We start from the raw sequence: 15,373 nt of genomic DNA on the forward strand, positions 1-15,373 counted from the left end.
TACGACATAACCACTAATATTTAAAAAAAGTTGTTTAAAAAGATGGTATAAAAAATAATTCGTGAAGAAAAATGTTAACAGAGAAACTATACCACTGCACATATCAGTTTACATAAACTTAAAATTATAGATCTACAATTTATACGATTGTAATATTTTCGCATACATGTATTTTTACTATATCAATATTTTTAATCAAATATTAATTTAGATGTATTTATAATTTTAGTTTATTATTCGACTCGTCTTGTAAACAAACGATTTCTACACAGAAATTAATATGCGATAACGTGACAAGACACGTCAAACGATTTAGAAAAAAAAATAAGAAAGAAATCTAGACACTTTTAATATATAATGTTATTAATACTTTTCTTCACGAATAAAACCTGCGGTATAATAGAGTTATATTTAATACAGAGTTCGCAATTAATGATAAGCCTTGACAAGAAATCGGTGCTTTTCGAACATTCCGCATATCATGTACGCGTATAGACATGGCGTATGATGACATGTGTACGGTCAGATTTTAAGGCTGTGTGGTCAATAAAATAATGAAACGAGATAATTTTAATGATCTTTTTCAGACCTTTTTTATGGTAGCTATATTATTAGCTATATATACCAGGAAAATTTGACATTAAGAAAGAATACGATATACTAATATAATACGAATTAATTACACTTTCAGATTACTGCAAGATTAACGCAAAAAAAGTTATTCCACCTTACAATAAACATTTTTTCTTTTTTTGTTTATTCTTTCCTGCAATTACTAAACAATAAAATATCAATAATACACATATATACAACTATAAAAATATTTTATTATTAGATTTTGTTTACAAACTCTTTCGAGTGAAATACAAAAATGCATCGGTAGGAATGAATAAATTATGCGTTACGGAATACCAAATTATGTGAGTCGTCGTAACAGTACAGGCATTCCATTCATCTTTTTTAAACAAATCAGATGATTAAATGCAATATCAAGGATAAAGTAGCTAATGTTTCATGTGCTATTTTGTTTTTCAAACAAATTCATATACACATTTAATATAATATTTATATACAAATATGAACAATTTTATATAAATATTATTTAACATAACTTTCAACAGTAATATACATGAGTAAGATTTTTCCGTTATTCACTTGAAATATAAATTACAAAATAAATATTTCCAATAATGCATACATTTTTAAATGATATAAAACTATAGAGCTATATAATAAAGAAACAGCATATAGTGCAAAAAAAAAATTTTTAATAGTAACTAATTTTAAGTATTACTCGTAACAAAACAGGTTAGTGTGAAAAAGGATGTTATATACAAGGAAATATATACGTATCTTCAAATATAACGACACAAAGAAAAAAATGAATTAAGGAAACACTACACCTTTGGTCCACACTACATTGAACAATCAAATATGTTCAAATTTGTTTTAAAACAGTTACTGTTACCTATTGTTTGCTTAGACCATTAGACACATGTACATGAACAATGGTAATGCCAGATTGTCAACTTGATTTGTTTGTGCTTCAATAAATGACAACACGATACTCGATAATAAGCTTTGTAAAAATAACCAACCATTATCTACGTAGCCTATTAAAAAACATACATTAATTTTGTAGTGTACCAGTATATATTTTTTAAAAATAACAATTTTAATAATTAGTTATTTTAATCAGTATTTTATCAGATTTCCACAAGAATATTATTAAATATATTAAATATATTTAAATTTATATATATTTACAATATACATAAATTTAATTCATAAAAATTTAAGGGAAAAACTTTAAATAATACATACCCATAAATGCTAAAAGACATATTAATCCGATTTGGCTAAAAATACAAGCAATAGTTCCCTCAACAGACTTATCTGAATTGGTCCATTTATGAAAACCCCATCTACTACCAACAAAACTAGCAGCAGTATCACCCACACCAACTGTTAAGATACCACTAAGCAAAGCTAATAATGAAAGATTGTTGGTAGGCATCCAAAGTGGGAAAGACAAACCACAGAACAAATAGAGAGGTGTTAAAGAAATCAAATTATCTTTCTCATCAGCAAACACAGAAAATCCCTGCTGTAATAATTCTCCAAGAGGCGATATTTGTAAGTACCTCATCAACTAAAAAAGTAAGAAATTATCAATAGAAAACTTAAAAATATCGTAAATATAAAATTCAAGAAAACTTAATTTCTTAAACTTGATATACCTCAAGAAATACAAACAGTCCCATTATTACACCACTAGCTAGATACAACAATATGCGTTCATATATTAAACCAGGTATATACACAAGTACAGCCAATAAGTGAAACATTTTTCGAGTTGAAGATGTTGCTTGGAGATTTAATAATACCTGGTAGGTGACAACTATTACACCTAGTACTAAACATAAAGCCCAGTATCCAATTAACATGATCTGTAATATTTGTAACTGTTAAAAATAATTTGATACTTATATAAGAAATACTGCAAAATTATTGTTATGCGCACCTTATTTGTTTTATTGCAAACAAAGTAAAACGTCCAGATTACAGGATTTTGATCCAATAAAATATACATTAATGGTAAGACTACAATCAATAAAAGTGTGATTGTCATTAAATAAAAATTTCTGGCTAAGCGAAACATTGGAAAATAACTAGATATTAAACACACTGATATCACATATAACATTGCAACCTGAAATTATAATTTTCAATTATTGATCACATCAAATTTATTATTTGTAGAAGATTTCCTTTAGAATACCTGTAAAATAACTGTTGCAATATCGTCATCATGGATTGGTGGTAAATGATATCTTAGTGGCAAGTTTGTTACTACAGACATTAGAAACAAAATACATCCATGCATAACTGCTGTTGCTTCTCCAATTGTGAAACAACAAGGAAATGTAGACATCAATTGAAGAATACCCCATGTTCCTAAACTTCCGATACTTAAGCCCCATGTGACACTCACCAGTAATCCTGTTCTTATTTATCAAGAAATAAAATAATTTGCTTTAACTAAAATAATATGATTTTATAAAATAGATAATTAATATTTACATAAAAAGGTTGATTTAAACAAATCATATTATAAGATAAAACTTAATATAATTTAACTTTAATTAATTCATAAAATATTGAAGGATATTATTAACAATATAAAACTATATTTATAAATTGATATACCTTTATTTACTACAAGGAGGTATAATAAGGATGTTATTATAGCTGGTAAAAAATATATAGCTTGAAAATCTTTAACTGTCACTTTCTCAGTTGACAATTTCAAATATAAACATATGGAACTAATAACAAGACCAATTCCTGTGAGACCCACAATGAGGCAGATTTCAGAGTAACTAGCACCTTCCTTTAATAGAGTTAAAACTGCACTTAAACCTACTAATGTTCCAAGCCATAGTCCACTGTCAGCTTTTATACTAAAAATATTTCTTAATGTTAATATTTTTATATGGGACTTAGCTGAAGATAAATCATTATAAAAACACTTTTATTATAATAATGGTATCATTATAGTTATAAATAAGTAGCACAAAATAGATCAAACATATTAATAATTTATAATACATAATTGAATATTTTAAAATATTTATATATACATTATTTATACATACAAAATATTACAATATATTGAATAAAATTTAACATTACATAATTTTTAATGATGTAAATACAAAATTTAAACATATTAAATAGTTAATATTCTTAAACAGATTTCTAGGTTAAGTCACGTTGATCTTTACATTTATACACTGAATAATAAACATACCGATGTTTTATGCCATTATCTTTCAAACTTTGCAATATCCTTTCTTCTAAGTGTCTGTATTTGTTTAAAAGAAATTCCATTATTAATAAGGTACTTAAAAAAAACGCGTTCTACACCATCAATAACCACACCCCCGATCTTCTAACACGGAAAACGTGAGTATGAAGTGTGAATGGGTAAATGGTGTGATATCGTTTGGAAAGATGAAACACTTTTTCCGCCGTATATTGCGTATTGTATGTATGTGTAGTAAAATACGCAGTACAACATATATACATATGTACATAATAAAATATAGTAATAAGCAAATGACGAAATATCTTAAAATATAGATTCGCTTTGTTATAAATTTTAAAGCTTTATTTTATAATTTTTTATATTTTTTGCCTTTATTTGTAATATTTTTGTATTAAATTTTTTCTCACATATTGTTATTAGAACGACATATAATATACGTTTAAAACAAAGTTATAATTAGATATTTAATATTGGATATTGAATTTAATATCAACATATTTGTTAATAACATAGAAACCAAGGTAATAATAAAAAAAGAAACAGAAAAATATGATTGTATTATTTATTAAATACATATTTATAAAAATTATAGAATAATGTCACAAAAATAAAACAACAGATTATTTCGATAAATAATTTTTTCATCATTTAACAATTGTCATTAGCAATGTCATCTTATATCTTTCACTTACAGTGATTTAATAAGTGTATTGATATGATTAAAAATTTCTTGATACTACAATTTGTGATAAGAAACAGTAAAAGAACATTAAAAAATTATATTTCTATAACAACTTGTATATACTTTAACAAGAGTTTGATTGTAACAATTGACAATTACTACTTTATCGTACCTCAATTATTTATTTTATATCATTTGAGGAACTTTTTACGAGCTATGATTTTTAGCAAATGCGATCAATCCGTTTGTTGATGAATCATGATTTGTAACTGCTTGAGTACTTTCTAATTCAGGTTCAATTACCTTTGCCAACTGCTTCCCTAATTCAACACTATTAAAATAAAATTATATATTTTTACATATTTCGAAGTTTTCAAGTATTCAACGATGAAGTTATTACGTACCCCCATTGATCAAAGGAATTGATATCCCAAATAATCCCTTGCACGAAGATTTTATGCTCGTACATTGCTTTAAACATAAATTACGATTAAACTGAATGATACATTTAAATGATATATTAATATATGCATTAAATTTACCAATCAAAGCTCCAAGAATAAAAGGCGTTATTTTCTTAAGAAGAATAGTATTGGTTGGTCTATTTCCCTCAAACATCTTATGTGGTAATAATAGATTTATTTGCTCAGGATTCATTCCTGCTTTTTGCAATTCAGTTCGTGCTTCATTCTCATTTTTTCCTTTCATCAAAGCTTCAGTTTGTGCAAAACAATTTGCAAGCAATATTTTATGATGGAGATTTCCTTGAACCTAAAATAAGAATGCCTTATTACCTGCTATTATATTAAAACTTTCTTTTCAAATGACAGTTTCCAACTATTAATTATAATAGTACCTTATTATGTGACTGTATTGGAATTAAAAAATCAGCGGGGACAAGTCTAGTACCCTGATGTAGTAACTGGTAAAATGCATGTTGTCCATTAGTACCTGGTTCTCCCCATACAATTGGTCCTTAAATATTTAATTTTTTTCTCACATTAACTGAATAAAACACTTATAATACTTAAATAGAAAAATTAAAAAATTGTATTTTTTTCTAGACATATAAAATATATAAAATATTTACCAGTACTGTAATTTACAATTTTCCCTGCACGAGTAACATATTTTCCATTACTTTCCATATCTCCTTGTTGAAAATAAGCAGCAAACCTATGTAAGTACTGATCATATGGTAATAATGCATGTGTTTCAGCTTTGTAAAAATTATGGTACCATACTCCAAGAAGAGCTAATATAACTGGTGCCTATAAAGTAATGTTTTATTAAATACACAACAAAATTCGATGATTCAATATTTTTCTCAAAATATTAAAAAGATATAATTATAATATTACAAACAAAGATTAAGAATATACTTGCATTTTTCTCCAATGGAGCACTACAGAAATGTTGATCCATAAAGTATGCACCGCTCAATAATTTTTCAAAATTTTCAAATCCAATAGACAAACAAATTGATAAACCAATAGCTGACCATAATGAATAACGTCCTCCAACCCAGTCCCAAAATCCAAACATATTTTTTTCATCAATACCAAATTCTTTCACTTTTTGATTATTAGTAGACAATGCAACAAAATGACGTGCAACTGCTGCAGGCTATATAAAAATAAGTATATTTTATATACCACTAAATTTAAGATCATTATTTCATTACTCACATCTTTTAAAGCATCCAGAAGCCATATTTTAGCAGAAGTGGCATTTGTAATTGTCTCTTGAGTAGTAAATGTTTTCGATGCTATTATAAAAAGAGTTGTTTCTGGATTCAACTTTTTCAAAGTTTCAGCAATATGGGTTCCATCTATGTTACTAACAAAATGAACTCGTGGTCCAACATGAAATGCCTTTAATGCTTCAGTTACCATTAAAGGACCCTATATATATAAATATATAGCTACATGAATAAAAGAGGAATCAATTTATATATCTTATGATCACAATTTATATAACATACCAAATCTGAACCACCAATTCCAATATTAACAACATCTTCAATTGGTTTACCAGTAAAACCTTTCCATTGTTTTGAAAGAATCTATATAATATAAAAATATAAATATTATATACAAAGTTATTACTTCCGAAAGTTAAAAATAAAATATAAAACTGTCTTATACATATATATATATATATATATAAATAAATTTTACCTCATTAGTAAATTGTTTCATGTGATTTAATACAGCATTCACTTCTGGCATTACATCTTTATTATCAACTAATATTGGTTTGTTAAGTCTATTGCGCAAAGCAATATGTAAAACTGCTCTATTCTCTGTGAAATTAATTTTCTTTCCATTAAACATGGCATCTCTTGCGGCTTCTATTTCACGTGTTCGTGCCTTAAAATTTACAAAATATATTATAATTGCGAATGTAATAAATTATTACATAGCATTTAAATATATTTGAATATAAATATAAATATTAAATATATTTAAATATAAATTTCTCCTTATTATAATTAATGCAATATAAGTTTAATACTTGTACAATATTACAATACATACTAATTCCAATAAAAGTTGCAATGCTTCTTCAGTAAGCCGATTCTTAGAATAATCAAGTAAAATTGGCCCATCTTCAGGAGTAGGAATTTCTAGACTAATTAATAAATTAAATATCGTTAAAATGATCTTTATATAAAATCATATTACAATTATTTTCCATAATATTTTAATGTGAAAGGTATTCCGTTATTGTATATAAAATTGAGCGAAAGAAATATTTCAAGAAAAAAATCATAACTATATAAAATAATACGTAAAATAGAAATGCTTTTTTTCATTTTAATCTTATAAACAATTCAGACGAAGATTTTTACAATAATCTCATTTTATTAGAGCAAACAACCTTCGGGTCATCTCAAGGTCATATGTCAAGGATTGATAAAACTCACCTAAAGTTTTCGAAGCGTTTAGGATTTTGTTGAAAAAGATCATATATTTTAATTTTTGAACCATTAATATCAAAATACTGTTGCAACTTAGTCCATGCCGCTTCGGTAGTCAATTCTGGTTTCGGTTTCATTTTTTTAATTTAAGAAAACCGCGCTGACAGTGTGAAATCCAAACTCGTGCTCTGTGGCTCTATGTCGACGTCGACTACTCACGTATAAAGTTAATTCAAGACGTGCCACATTTCTTGTATGTTCAAGCTGCTTCTCAACGTAATCTCTCATAAAAACGGTGTTTGAAGAATATCTTTCAAAAAACTATCATACTATAATTGCATTATATATAAATATAAATCTTAATATTTTAATTTTACAAATACACGCAAATTTTCAACAAATATTCATTAAATACCATTTAATATACAATAAATTTAATATGATTTAAAATGAGTTTGATAATGTTAAAGAAATAAAGGATTTTTATAGAATAGATTTTGATAAAATTTTCTTAATATTTTTAATTAATAATATATATAAAAATGGAATAAGGAACAATAAAACTTTGCTGAATAAATTGAATAATATACATTTCCTTAATATAACAGGTAGTTTTGCATTCAATACTCCTAACATAATTTATTTATCGTAATCAAATATATTTAATATATTTAACTACTAAATCATTATGTTTAATCATATAGTCATAATTTTTCATTCGTTTTTAGGAATTTCACATTTCTTTAAAAACTCGACGTTAATTTCAAAATTTATATTTAAACATAACATGAATGTTAAACATGTGGAACGTAAATTGAACCACGAGATATACAAGAAACGAAGGAACAATACGATATGTTCCCATTGAACTGATGTATGTTCCAAATTCCAAGTTCCAAGTGAATCAAGTGTTATCATCGAAAACTCTAGAGTCGAAATTTTGAGGTTGCTTTCTGAAGGGATTTCGACGTTTTATTTTTTTTATTGCGTGGAATTATTGTGGCAAAAGTGATAAAAATTGGGGAAAAGTTAAACGCCGTTAAAATCATATAACTGAGTTGTTCTTAATTCAAGATCAAAAATGGTAATCGACTTTTGTTTTGACTATTTTAAGTTATGTCAAACTTTTGATATTTGTTTATTTGAAACTTAAATTTCTTTTCACGTCATAGTTATAAATATACATATGTTTTAACCAAGTTAAAATTATTACACAGTTTATAGCCAATTTTAGATATCATAATATCTTTATTTTAAAATACATATGTGTATCTATGTCTTTTTACACTGGGACATGAAGAATGTAAATATTTACTCTTTTGAAATATTATAACCAATAAGTATATAAAAATGAAAAATTATTTAGTACAGTGTATACATTAAAGTAACTAAATTGCAATATTTTTTTTTGTCTGTTATAGTCTCACACAATATTGCTTGTACAACCAGGTAATAGACCTGAAACAAGAACATACTCTGATTACGAAAGTGTTAATGAATGTATGGAAGGTAAGGATATTCTATATTGTGGTTGGAACTTAGTAATTTTTTAATTGAATCACAGAATATTTAATCATATATCAAATATATATATATATGATATAAATATAGGAAAATAAGCTTGATTTTTTAATACAGGTGTATGCAAGATTTATGAAGAACATTTAAAAAGGCGAAATCCAAATACGCCAACAATAACATACGATATCAGTCAATTATTTGATTTTGTTGATCAACTTACAGATTTATCATGTCTTGTTTATCAAAAATCCACAAACACATACGCCCCATACAATAAGGATTGGATTAAAGAAAAGATATATGTTTTACTACGTCGAGCTGCAGGACATGGGAAATAATTAATAAATAAATGTACATCTATAATTTTGTGTATAATAAAAATGACGTTTAGGTAAAGATCTATATTAAAGTTTGTAATAATAAATATATAACGTACAGAAAAACTGTACTATTGTATATTCATATACTATAGAATAATCTCCTTAATATTATTTTTAGGGATAATATGATTTCTTATTTCACATATATATGTGTTTATAATAAAATAGTTATGTGGTTTTTTAAACTTGTATTATTTTTAAATGAATGTGAATATATGTATTAGTTCAATGAAATATATATTTCTCTTAATATTAAAGAAATTCTATTATTTTATTTATAAAATGAATTTATATTATTTTTTAAATAGTAATAAATCGTTCGAAAAAATGTTTATTAATTCTTACATAAATACATGAAATTATAAATATTCAACATTTATTATTCATTTAACTTTTACAAAATAGAATAATAGAATATATGTATGTAGGTAATGTGAAAGTATCATTAATAGAATAAATCAAATTTTTTAAAAATTATATTTATATGTATGTTACACAAAAGATGTATTTAATATTATCTAATTCTATTTAAAAATTTATCTAAAAAATCAATAGTTATTTACCTGATACCAATGAGAGTGAATGATGAGATAACACATTGTATATAAAATAACCAATAATTCTTTTGCATAATACATAAGAGACAATTGGAAAAACTAACATTTTATATGCATATTTTTTATTATGTACGTTTGCAATTTGCGCATGAATAAATCTGTAAAAGAATCTGGTTTGTACAAGATGAAATTATCATTCTGTTATAAAAATTAAGGCAAAGTGCGTATTCGAATTAAGTTCAATATAACATTACATTAAATGTAATAATTAAATACCAAAAATGAAAAATATGCAATTTTTACAAGATATATTATATTGTATTTAATAAATATTAGACTTATATATAAATGTAAATTTTACAAACAAGTTGTACGTATACAGTAATACGTTTCAGTTTATTTTTTATTTTTTACATGATTCATATGCATTACCAATAAGCACATTGTATCCAATCACTCGTAAATATATGCGCTTATGCATACATCTATATATATATATATAACTATATATCTCTATATACATATAGACTGGTACATAGTAATATAAAAGTACGTATGAATTGTACATATCGCATACTGTTTTACGCATTGCGTTTATACATCAGCTGTCTACCATTAAATGCAGTGGTTTTGACAAAATACGGAATTGGAGTTATATAAGATAACAAAACGTGAATAAGTTTGTTTGTTGAGACCCAATTCCTAAAAATCAGTTTTGAGATAACGTCCAACTACTGTAGAGAACGATTGCCAGTTCGTCAATCAGCTCTCAACGTTGCATTTGCTCGTGAACGAAACACCTTTATATTTTAATCAGCGATACCGTCATAGGAATTATCCTTTATAAATACTAATAAAACAATTTATAATATTTTCTACTGACAGACTGTGGATTTTGTGTTATAATTAAATTTTTATCAATGACAAGTGTTCAGTAGTGTCTAACGTTAATTTTGATAAAGATTGTTGCTCTTTGTACGTGTCAAATGTTTCAAAAAAATTGATATGACATAAAATATTGCAAAACTTTTTAATCAGATGATTTAGAAAATATCCTGTGATTATTACATAAGTGACAGGATGTCTGACAAGATTGAAATTGATCCTTTTAGTGAAACACCTCTGGAATCTCAAAATTGCGAAGGTAAAGTTATCAATTATTTAAGATTGTCTTTGCAAATAACTTAAGCGTTATTCATTATACAAATTTGGCGAACTATTAAAAGAATCTATTATTTAGTGCATCTGTCGTCAATAAGGAGCAATTCGTATGCTCAGAATATCTATAATACGTATAAGTATCTACATATGTACTCGATACGCGCAGTCGATATAAAGAAGAATTTGAAAATTATGCAAAGTTACTGCAAATTGTAATATCTATAATATCTGATAAAAAAAAACTTTCTATATGTTTATCATATCTAATAAACCTGAAACTCACTTTAATATACTTTAATGAAACCTATAGAAATTTAACAATAATTTATCAATTTTATAAACAATTAATGAAATATATATATATTTGAAATCTTACTCGATGGTGTTCAATTTATATCTTTGTAATACATATAATTTAAACATATATACTTCTCATGTATTACAACTTATTAAATCAAAATATACTAATAATGACTGTGTGTGAATCTCTTATTTTATATTTTTTGTTATTGCATGTTATATAATTTGATATTGTTTGTAAATAATAAACTGAAAGATTAAAAACTATAACATTATATCTTTTTAACCAAAGTTTTTAGTAAGTTTTATATTTTATTAAATAACAAAAATTATATGTACCGTGTTAAATTTATTTTATTCTAATTCCAAATATTAATGTTTAAAGAAATTCCAGAAACTACCAGAGAATTAAATTCAAAGGATAACTCACAAAATATAATAAATGAATTAACATATGCAGAACCTTTAACTGCAGAACAAATACGATGGTTTTATAGAGATGGTGTAGATAAAAGATGGGTAGAATTCTGTGGATATGATAGCTTAAGAATTGAATATGCTTGGCAAAATTATCAAAATTTCCTTAGTAAAAGTAATAATATAACCAACAATCCACCTGCTGTTGAAAAAATTGTAGTTAGAGGAGGAATGTACGATGTGGAACTAGATAAAATGAAATGTGTTTCAATATATTGTACAGGTATATATTTTATTTAGCTTCAATCTCATATATCATTATTTTTTTAATATAATTTAACAAAATATAAAGTAACTAAAATAATTCAAGCTTATATTTAATTATTTCATATTACATTTCACATTCTAAATAAAATACAAATTTCTTCATTGTATATAATATTTTAATTTAATTTGAGTAATAACGTTCATTTTTTTTTATAAGTACTAATTATTATGTCTACCATAAAAATCAAACAATTTGTTATCTTAAATCTATTATAATTAGTTTCATTTAACCATGATTAATGTAATCAGAGTATAGGGTGAGTGTTATATGTATATTGTATTGTAATTTTTTTTCAATTTCTATGTATATTTCAGATAGAGAAAGTTTTATGCACAAAAATATTTTTATGATTTTTTCACTTTTAAATTAAAAATATTTCATTAAATAATTAAAAAGATAATTCATTAAATTTTTAATTAATTAAATAGCTACACATATATTGTATGTATATGGTTTTGTTTAAATAAGTGTAATCATCAGTTTTAATTTTATTTGAAGGTGAAGAATGGGAAATTATGAGAGGGACTTGGTATTATGATGGTAGTTGGTTACCTTTAGAGGCAGAACAAGCTAAAATTATAGAAGAAGTTCATCTTAATCTTTTTCAAAAGCAAAATTCTGGTCAATCCACTTCAACATATGATACACCTTCTCACTCTTATGAAGGTATGAATTTTGCTTTTAATTATATATTACTTTCTGTAATAGTATATATACAATGTAATATAATAAGGAATTAAATTTTTGTATTTCTAGTATTACACACGGAACATTTTTCTGAATTTCATGTTGACTGGCATAGTATAAATGATGTAGTATTATATAGCGAATATAGGCATAAAAAATTAATGCGTAGTGTTACATCAAAATTAGGTTTTGCAAAAAGTAAGTATTTTAAAAATATATAATTATTATTAAAAATTTATGCATTACTTATAATGGTTTTTATAGCAACAGGTTATCAACTAAGAAGAGGATATAAAATCGCAGCTGTAAAGGAAGATAAACCTCATGATATTGATCATATAATTTTTGTAGTTCATGGAATTGGTCAAAAAGGAGATACTGGAAAAATTATACGTAATACAACATTGTATGTAGAAAATATAATTAATGATTATAATATACTATATGCAATTGATATCATATAAAAGTTTTAAGAAATTAATCTATTGTATTTAATATTTAACTAGGTTTAGAGACTGTGTAGATTGGTTGAAACAAAAATATTTTCCTAACTCTAACTATAGAATAGAATTTTTCCCTGTGGAATGGCGTTCATCGTTAAAGCTTGATGGAGGTAAAAAACTGATGTACAATTTCTCTAATTAATATTTAGATTTTTACATTTTTTTAATAGCATCTTGTATTTAATGAAAATTATTTTAGGTATAGTAGAGGCTATCACCCCCTTTAGTGTGGTAAGCATACGGCACTTATTAAATACATCAGCAATGGATATTCTCTACTACACAAGTCCTCTTTATGGAGGGGAAGTAAGAGCTGGATTACAAAAAGAATTAAATAGATTATACTTTATGTTCACTAGTCGTCATCCTGGTTGGAAAGGGAAAGTTTCAATTTTAGCACATTCTTTAGGATGTGTAATTGTTTATGACATTGTCACAGGCTGGATGGCTCCAGATACAAGACCTCCATCTCCAGAAACGCAAGAAGTTTTAAAACAACGATTACAATTCCCCGTAGGTGTTATTACTAATTGTATATTATTTATACAATATAAGATATTTATATACAGTAAGAATAATTCAATATAGTATAATATTAAATAATTTTAATTTAAATATTTTCATAATTCCAGATTGAAAATTTATTTTGTTTGGGTTCCCCATTATCAGTATTTCTTGTATTACGTACACCCTCTCCATCCAACAAAACAGATGTGATGCCTCAAGGTTTATGCAAAAGATTTTATAATATATTTCACTGGTCTGATCCTGTAGCTTATAGAATGGAGCCACTTTTAGAAAGGGGATATAGCAAAATTGAACCTGTTCTAATTCCGCCATATGGAGGAGTTGATGGTCAACAAACAGAGCAGTCACCACCAACAATGAGTAATGCTGACCAAAATTGTTCTCTTATAGGTATATCAGATAGTTTCTATTTATTTTCAAATTATTCTATTTATTTTCAATTTAAAATATTTAATAGCAGATAATGATGAAAAAGAAGAAAATTCAGTAGATATGTCTAATCGTGCACCAGACAAAGGTTGGAGTCTTTGGGGCTTAGTCCGTGCTGGTTGGAATGTTAAAAAAGATGTTTCTGCACCTATCCAACCAGGTCAAGGTAAAAATATTACATTAATTTTTAATTAATCTAATAATGATAAAAGTTATTCAATAAAAGGTATATAATTCAATATCTTTTTACTCTTTTTGTTAGAATTAACAGAACGATTGGATTATGTACTTCGAGCAAGTTTAGGGAGGAATTATTTTTACACATTAGCAGCACATACAACATATTGGAGTAACTACGATGTAGCTTATTTTGTGCTAACAAGACTTTTTCCAACATTAGAAACATGATGTTGGTTTGTATGTGTAGAATGAAATCAGTCAGATTCTGTTAAAATTTACTAGTCCATTGTAGGCCTTTAAAACTTAAGATTGGGAGTAGGCCTACCACCAAAACAATCTGTGATAATGAAAAAAACGATACAATAATATTATAGATTCTATGTAATCGTTTTATATCGTTCGCATAATTTAAGGTTAATATGGTCGAGTTTCACAATTAAAAAATTGAAACGAGATTTTACGTATTCTATAAGGTACCTCATTTACATGCAGTATATTAACGTAGTTAATTGAACGATTGTTTAAATAATTTCATCTAATTAGTAAATTCTTCATCATTAAAAAGATATATTTTATAATCTATGTTGAATATGCAAATATAGTTTATGTAAAATATTTATTTAAATTACTATAACATATTATTGAATAGTATATCTTTCAAAAATTTGTATTATACAGGTTAACTGAAAAATTATTAGTTATATTTATTTTTTAGGTAGAGAAGTTATATTTTAGATCTTAAAATAGCATTAAAATTGTATTTTAAGCAACGCTAAAACGTCATAATTAACTATCATAATAATCTAAGATCATAAATCTATATTATAAGAGTCTGAAGAATCCTTTTGCATTCAATAATATAACATTTTTTTTATATATCTTCACAAACTAATATCAATACGAAATTGTAATTCTACTTTCTGTTACATGTGTACATAGTTTTGC

General features: G+C 25.4%; 4 protein-coding genes across 6 annotated transcripts; 2 read left to right on the plus strand and 2 right to left on the minus strand.

The window, feature by feature from the left end:
- Positions 1–800: 800 nt before the first annotated feature.
- Positions 801–4,121, minus strand: LOC100742063 (dolichol kinase). Its single transcript, XM_012386792.3, has 7 exons — positions 3,815–4,121; positions 3,211–3,464; positions 2,783–3,003; positions 2,525–2,713; positions 2,241–2,450; positions 1,825–2,152; positions 801–1,613 (listed from the first exon to the last, which is right to left on the minus strand). Exons 1-7 carry the CDS (start codon positions 3,892–3,894, stop codon positions 1,480–1,482), a joined length of 1,416 nt encoding a protein of 471 aa, XP_012242215.1. The 5' UTR covers positions 3,895–4,121; the 3' UTR covers positions 801–1,479.
- A 260-nt stretch (positions 4,122–4,381) lies between these two features.
- On the minus strand, positions 4,382–7,685 carry LOC100742305 (glucose-6-phosphate isomerase). Its single transcript, XM_003490282.4, has 11 exons — positions 7,444–7,685; positions 7,055–7,148; positions 6,695–6,886; positions 6,499–6,579; positions 6,203–6,418; positions 5,901–6,140; positions 5,605–5,785; positions 5,371–5,489; positions 5,057–5,285; positions 4,919–4,985; positions 4,382–4,845 (listed from the first exon to the last, which is right to left on the minus strand). Exons 1-11 carry the CDS (start codon positions 7,572–7,574, stop codon positions 4,722–4,724), a joined length of 1,674 nt encoding a protein of 557 aa, XP_003490330.1. The 5' UTR covers positions 7,575–7,685; the 3' UTR covers positions 4,382–4,721.
- Positions 7,686–8,284: 599 nt separating this feature from the next.
- On the plus strand, positions 8,285–9,520 carry LOC100742552 (enhancer of rudimentary homolog). Of its 2 annotated transcripts, none has more exons than XM_003490284.4 (3): positions 8,285–8,521; positions 8,859–8,946; positions 9,076–9,520. In XM_003490284.4, exons 1-3 carry the CDS (start codon positions 8,519–8,521, stop codon positions 9,294–9,296), a joined length of 312 nt encoding a protein of 103 aa, XP_003490332.1. In that variant the 5' UTR covers positions 8,285–8,518; the 3' UTR covers positions 9,297–9,520. The 2 variants fall into 2 exon arrangements, with proteins under 2 accessions (XP_003490332.1, XP_024224075.1); XM_024368307.2 differs by lacking the exon at positions 8,285–8,521 and adding an exon at positions 8,629–8,740.
- Positions 9,521–10,399: 879 nt separating this feature from the next.
- On the plus strand, positions 10,400–14,808 carry LOC100742668 (phospholipase DDHD1). 2 transcript variants are annotated; one of them, XM_012386894.3, is made up of 10 exons: positions 10,400–11,039; positions 11,742–12,056; positions 12,600–12,767; positions 12,858–12,986; positions 13,053–13,194; positions 13,295–13,401; positions 13,491–13,804; positions 13,924–14,209; positions 14,277–14,414; positions 14,511–14,808. In XM_012386894.3, the coding sequence occupies exons 1-10, from the start codon at positions 10,976–10,978 to the stop codon at positions 14,654–14,656; spliced, it is 1,809 nt and encodes a 602-aa protein (XP_012242317.1). In that variant the 5' UTR covers positions 10,400–10,975; the 3' UTR covers positions 14,657–14,808. The 2 variants fall into 2 exon arrangements, with proteins under 2 accessions (XP_012242317.1, XP_012242318.1); XM_012386895.3 differs by having other exon boundaries at positions 10,401–11,039; positions 14,280–14,414.
- The last annotated feature ends 565 nt before the right edge of the window (positions 14,809–15,373 follow it).

This window comes from Bombus impatiens, unplaced genomic scaffold, assembly GCF_000188095.3.
Source record: "Bombus impatiens unplaced genomic scaffold, BIMP_2.2 scf_0418, whole genome shotgun sequence".
In the NCBI taxonomy this organism is placed as follows: Eukaryota; Metazoa; Arthropoda; class Insecta; order Hymenoptera; family Apidae; genus Bombus; species Bombus impatiens.

What these genes read in the sequence shown, in the direction of transcription:
- LOC100742063 (XM_012386792.3), bottom strand. Translation starts at nt 3,894, where the DNA reads ATGGAATTTCTTTTAAACAAATACAGACACTTAGAAGAAAGGATATTG. An exon ending in CCTCCTTGTAGTAAATAAAG is followed by an intron (nt 3,004 to 3,210) that starts GTATATCAATTT and finishes AAATAAGAACAG; the next exon opens with GATTACTGGTGAGTGTCACA. An exon ending in TTTGCAATAAAACAAATAAG is followed by an intron (nt 2,451 to 2,524) that starts GTGCGCATAACA and finishes CAAATATTACAG; the next exon opens with ATCATGTTAATTGGATACTG.
- LOC100742305 (XM_003490282.4), bottom strand. Translation starts at nt 7,574, where the DNA reads ATGAAACCGAAACCAGAATTGACTACCGAAGCGGCATGGACTAAGTTG. An exon ending in AAACGCTTCGAAAACTTTAG is followed by an intron (nt 7,149 to 7,443) that starts GTGAGTTTTATC and finishes TTTATTAATTAG; the next exon opens with TCTAGAAATTCCTACTCCTG. An exon ending in TTCTGGATGCTTTAAAAGAT is followed by an intron (nt 6,141 to 6,202) that starts GTGAGTAATGAA and finishes ATTTTTATATAG; the next exon opens with CCTGCAGCAGTTGCACGTCA.
- LOC100742552 (XM_024368307.2), top strand. Translation starts at nt 8,702, where the DNA reads ATGTGTATCTATGTCTTTTTACACTGGGACATGAAGAAT. An exon ending in TACACTGGGACATGAAGAAT is followed by an intron (nt 8,741 to 8,858) that starts GTAAATATTTAC and finishes TGTCTGTTATAG; the next exon opens with TCTCACACAATATTGCTTGT. An exon ending in TGTTAATGAATGTATGGAAG is followed by an intron (nt 8,947 to 9,075) that starts GTAAGGATATTC and finishes TTTTTAATACAG; the next exon opens with GTGTATGCAAGATTTATGAA.
- LOC100742668 (XM_012386894.3), top strand. Translation starts at nt 10,976, where the DNA reads ATGTCTGACAAGATTGAAATTGATCCTTTTAGTGAAACACCTCTGGAA. An exon ending in AACAACGATTACAATTCCCC is followed by an intron (nt 13,805 to 13,923) that starts GTAGGTGTTATT and finishes TCATAATTCCAG; the next exon opens with ATTGAAAATTTATTTTGTTT. An exon ending in CCAAAATTGTTCTCTTATAG is followed by an intron (nt 14,210 to 14,276) that starts GTATATCAGATA and finishes AATATTTAATAG; the next exon opens with CAGATAATGATGAAAAAGAA.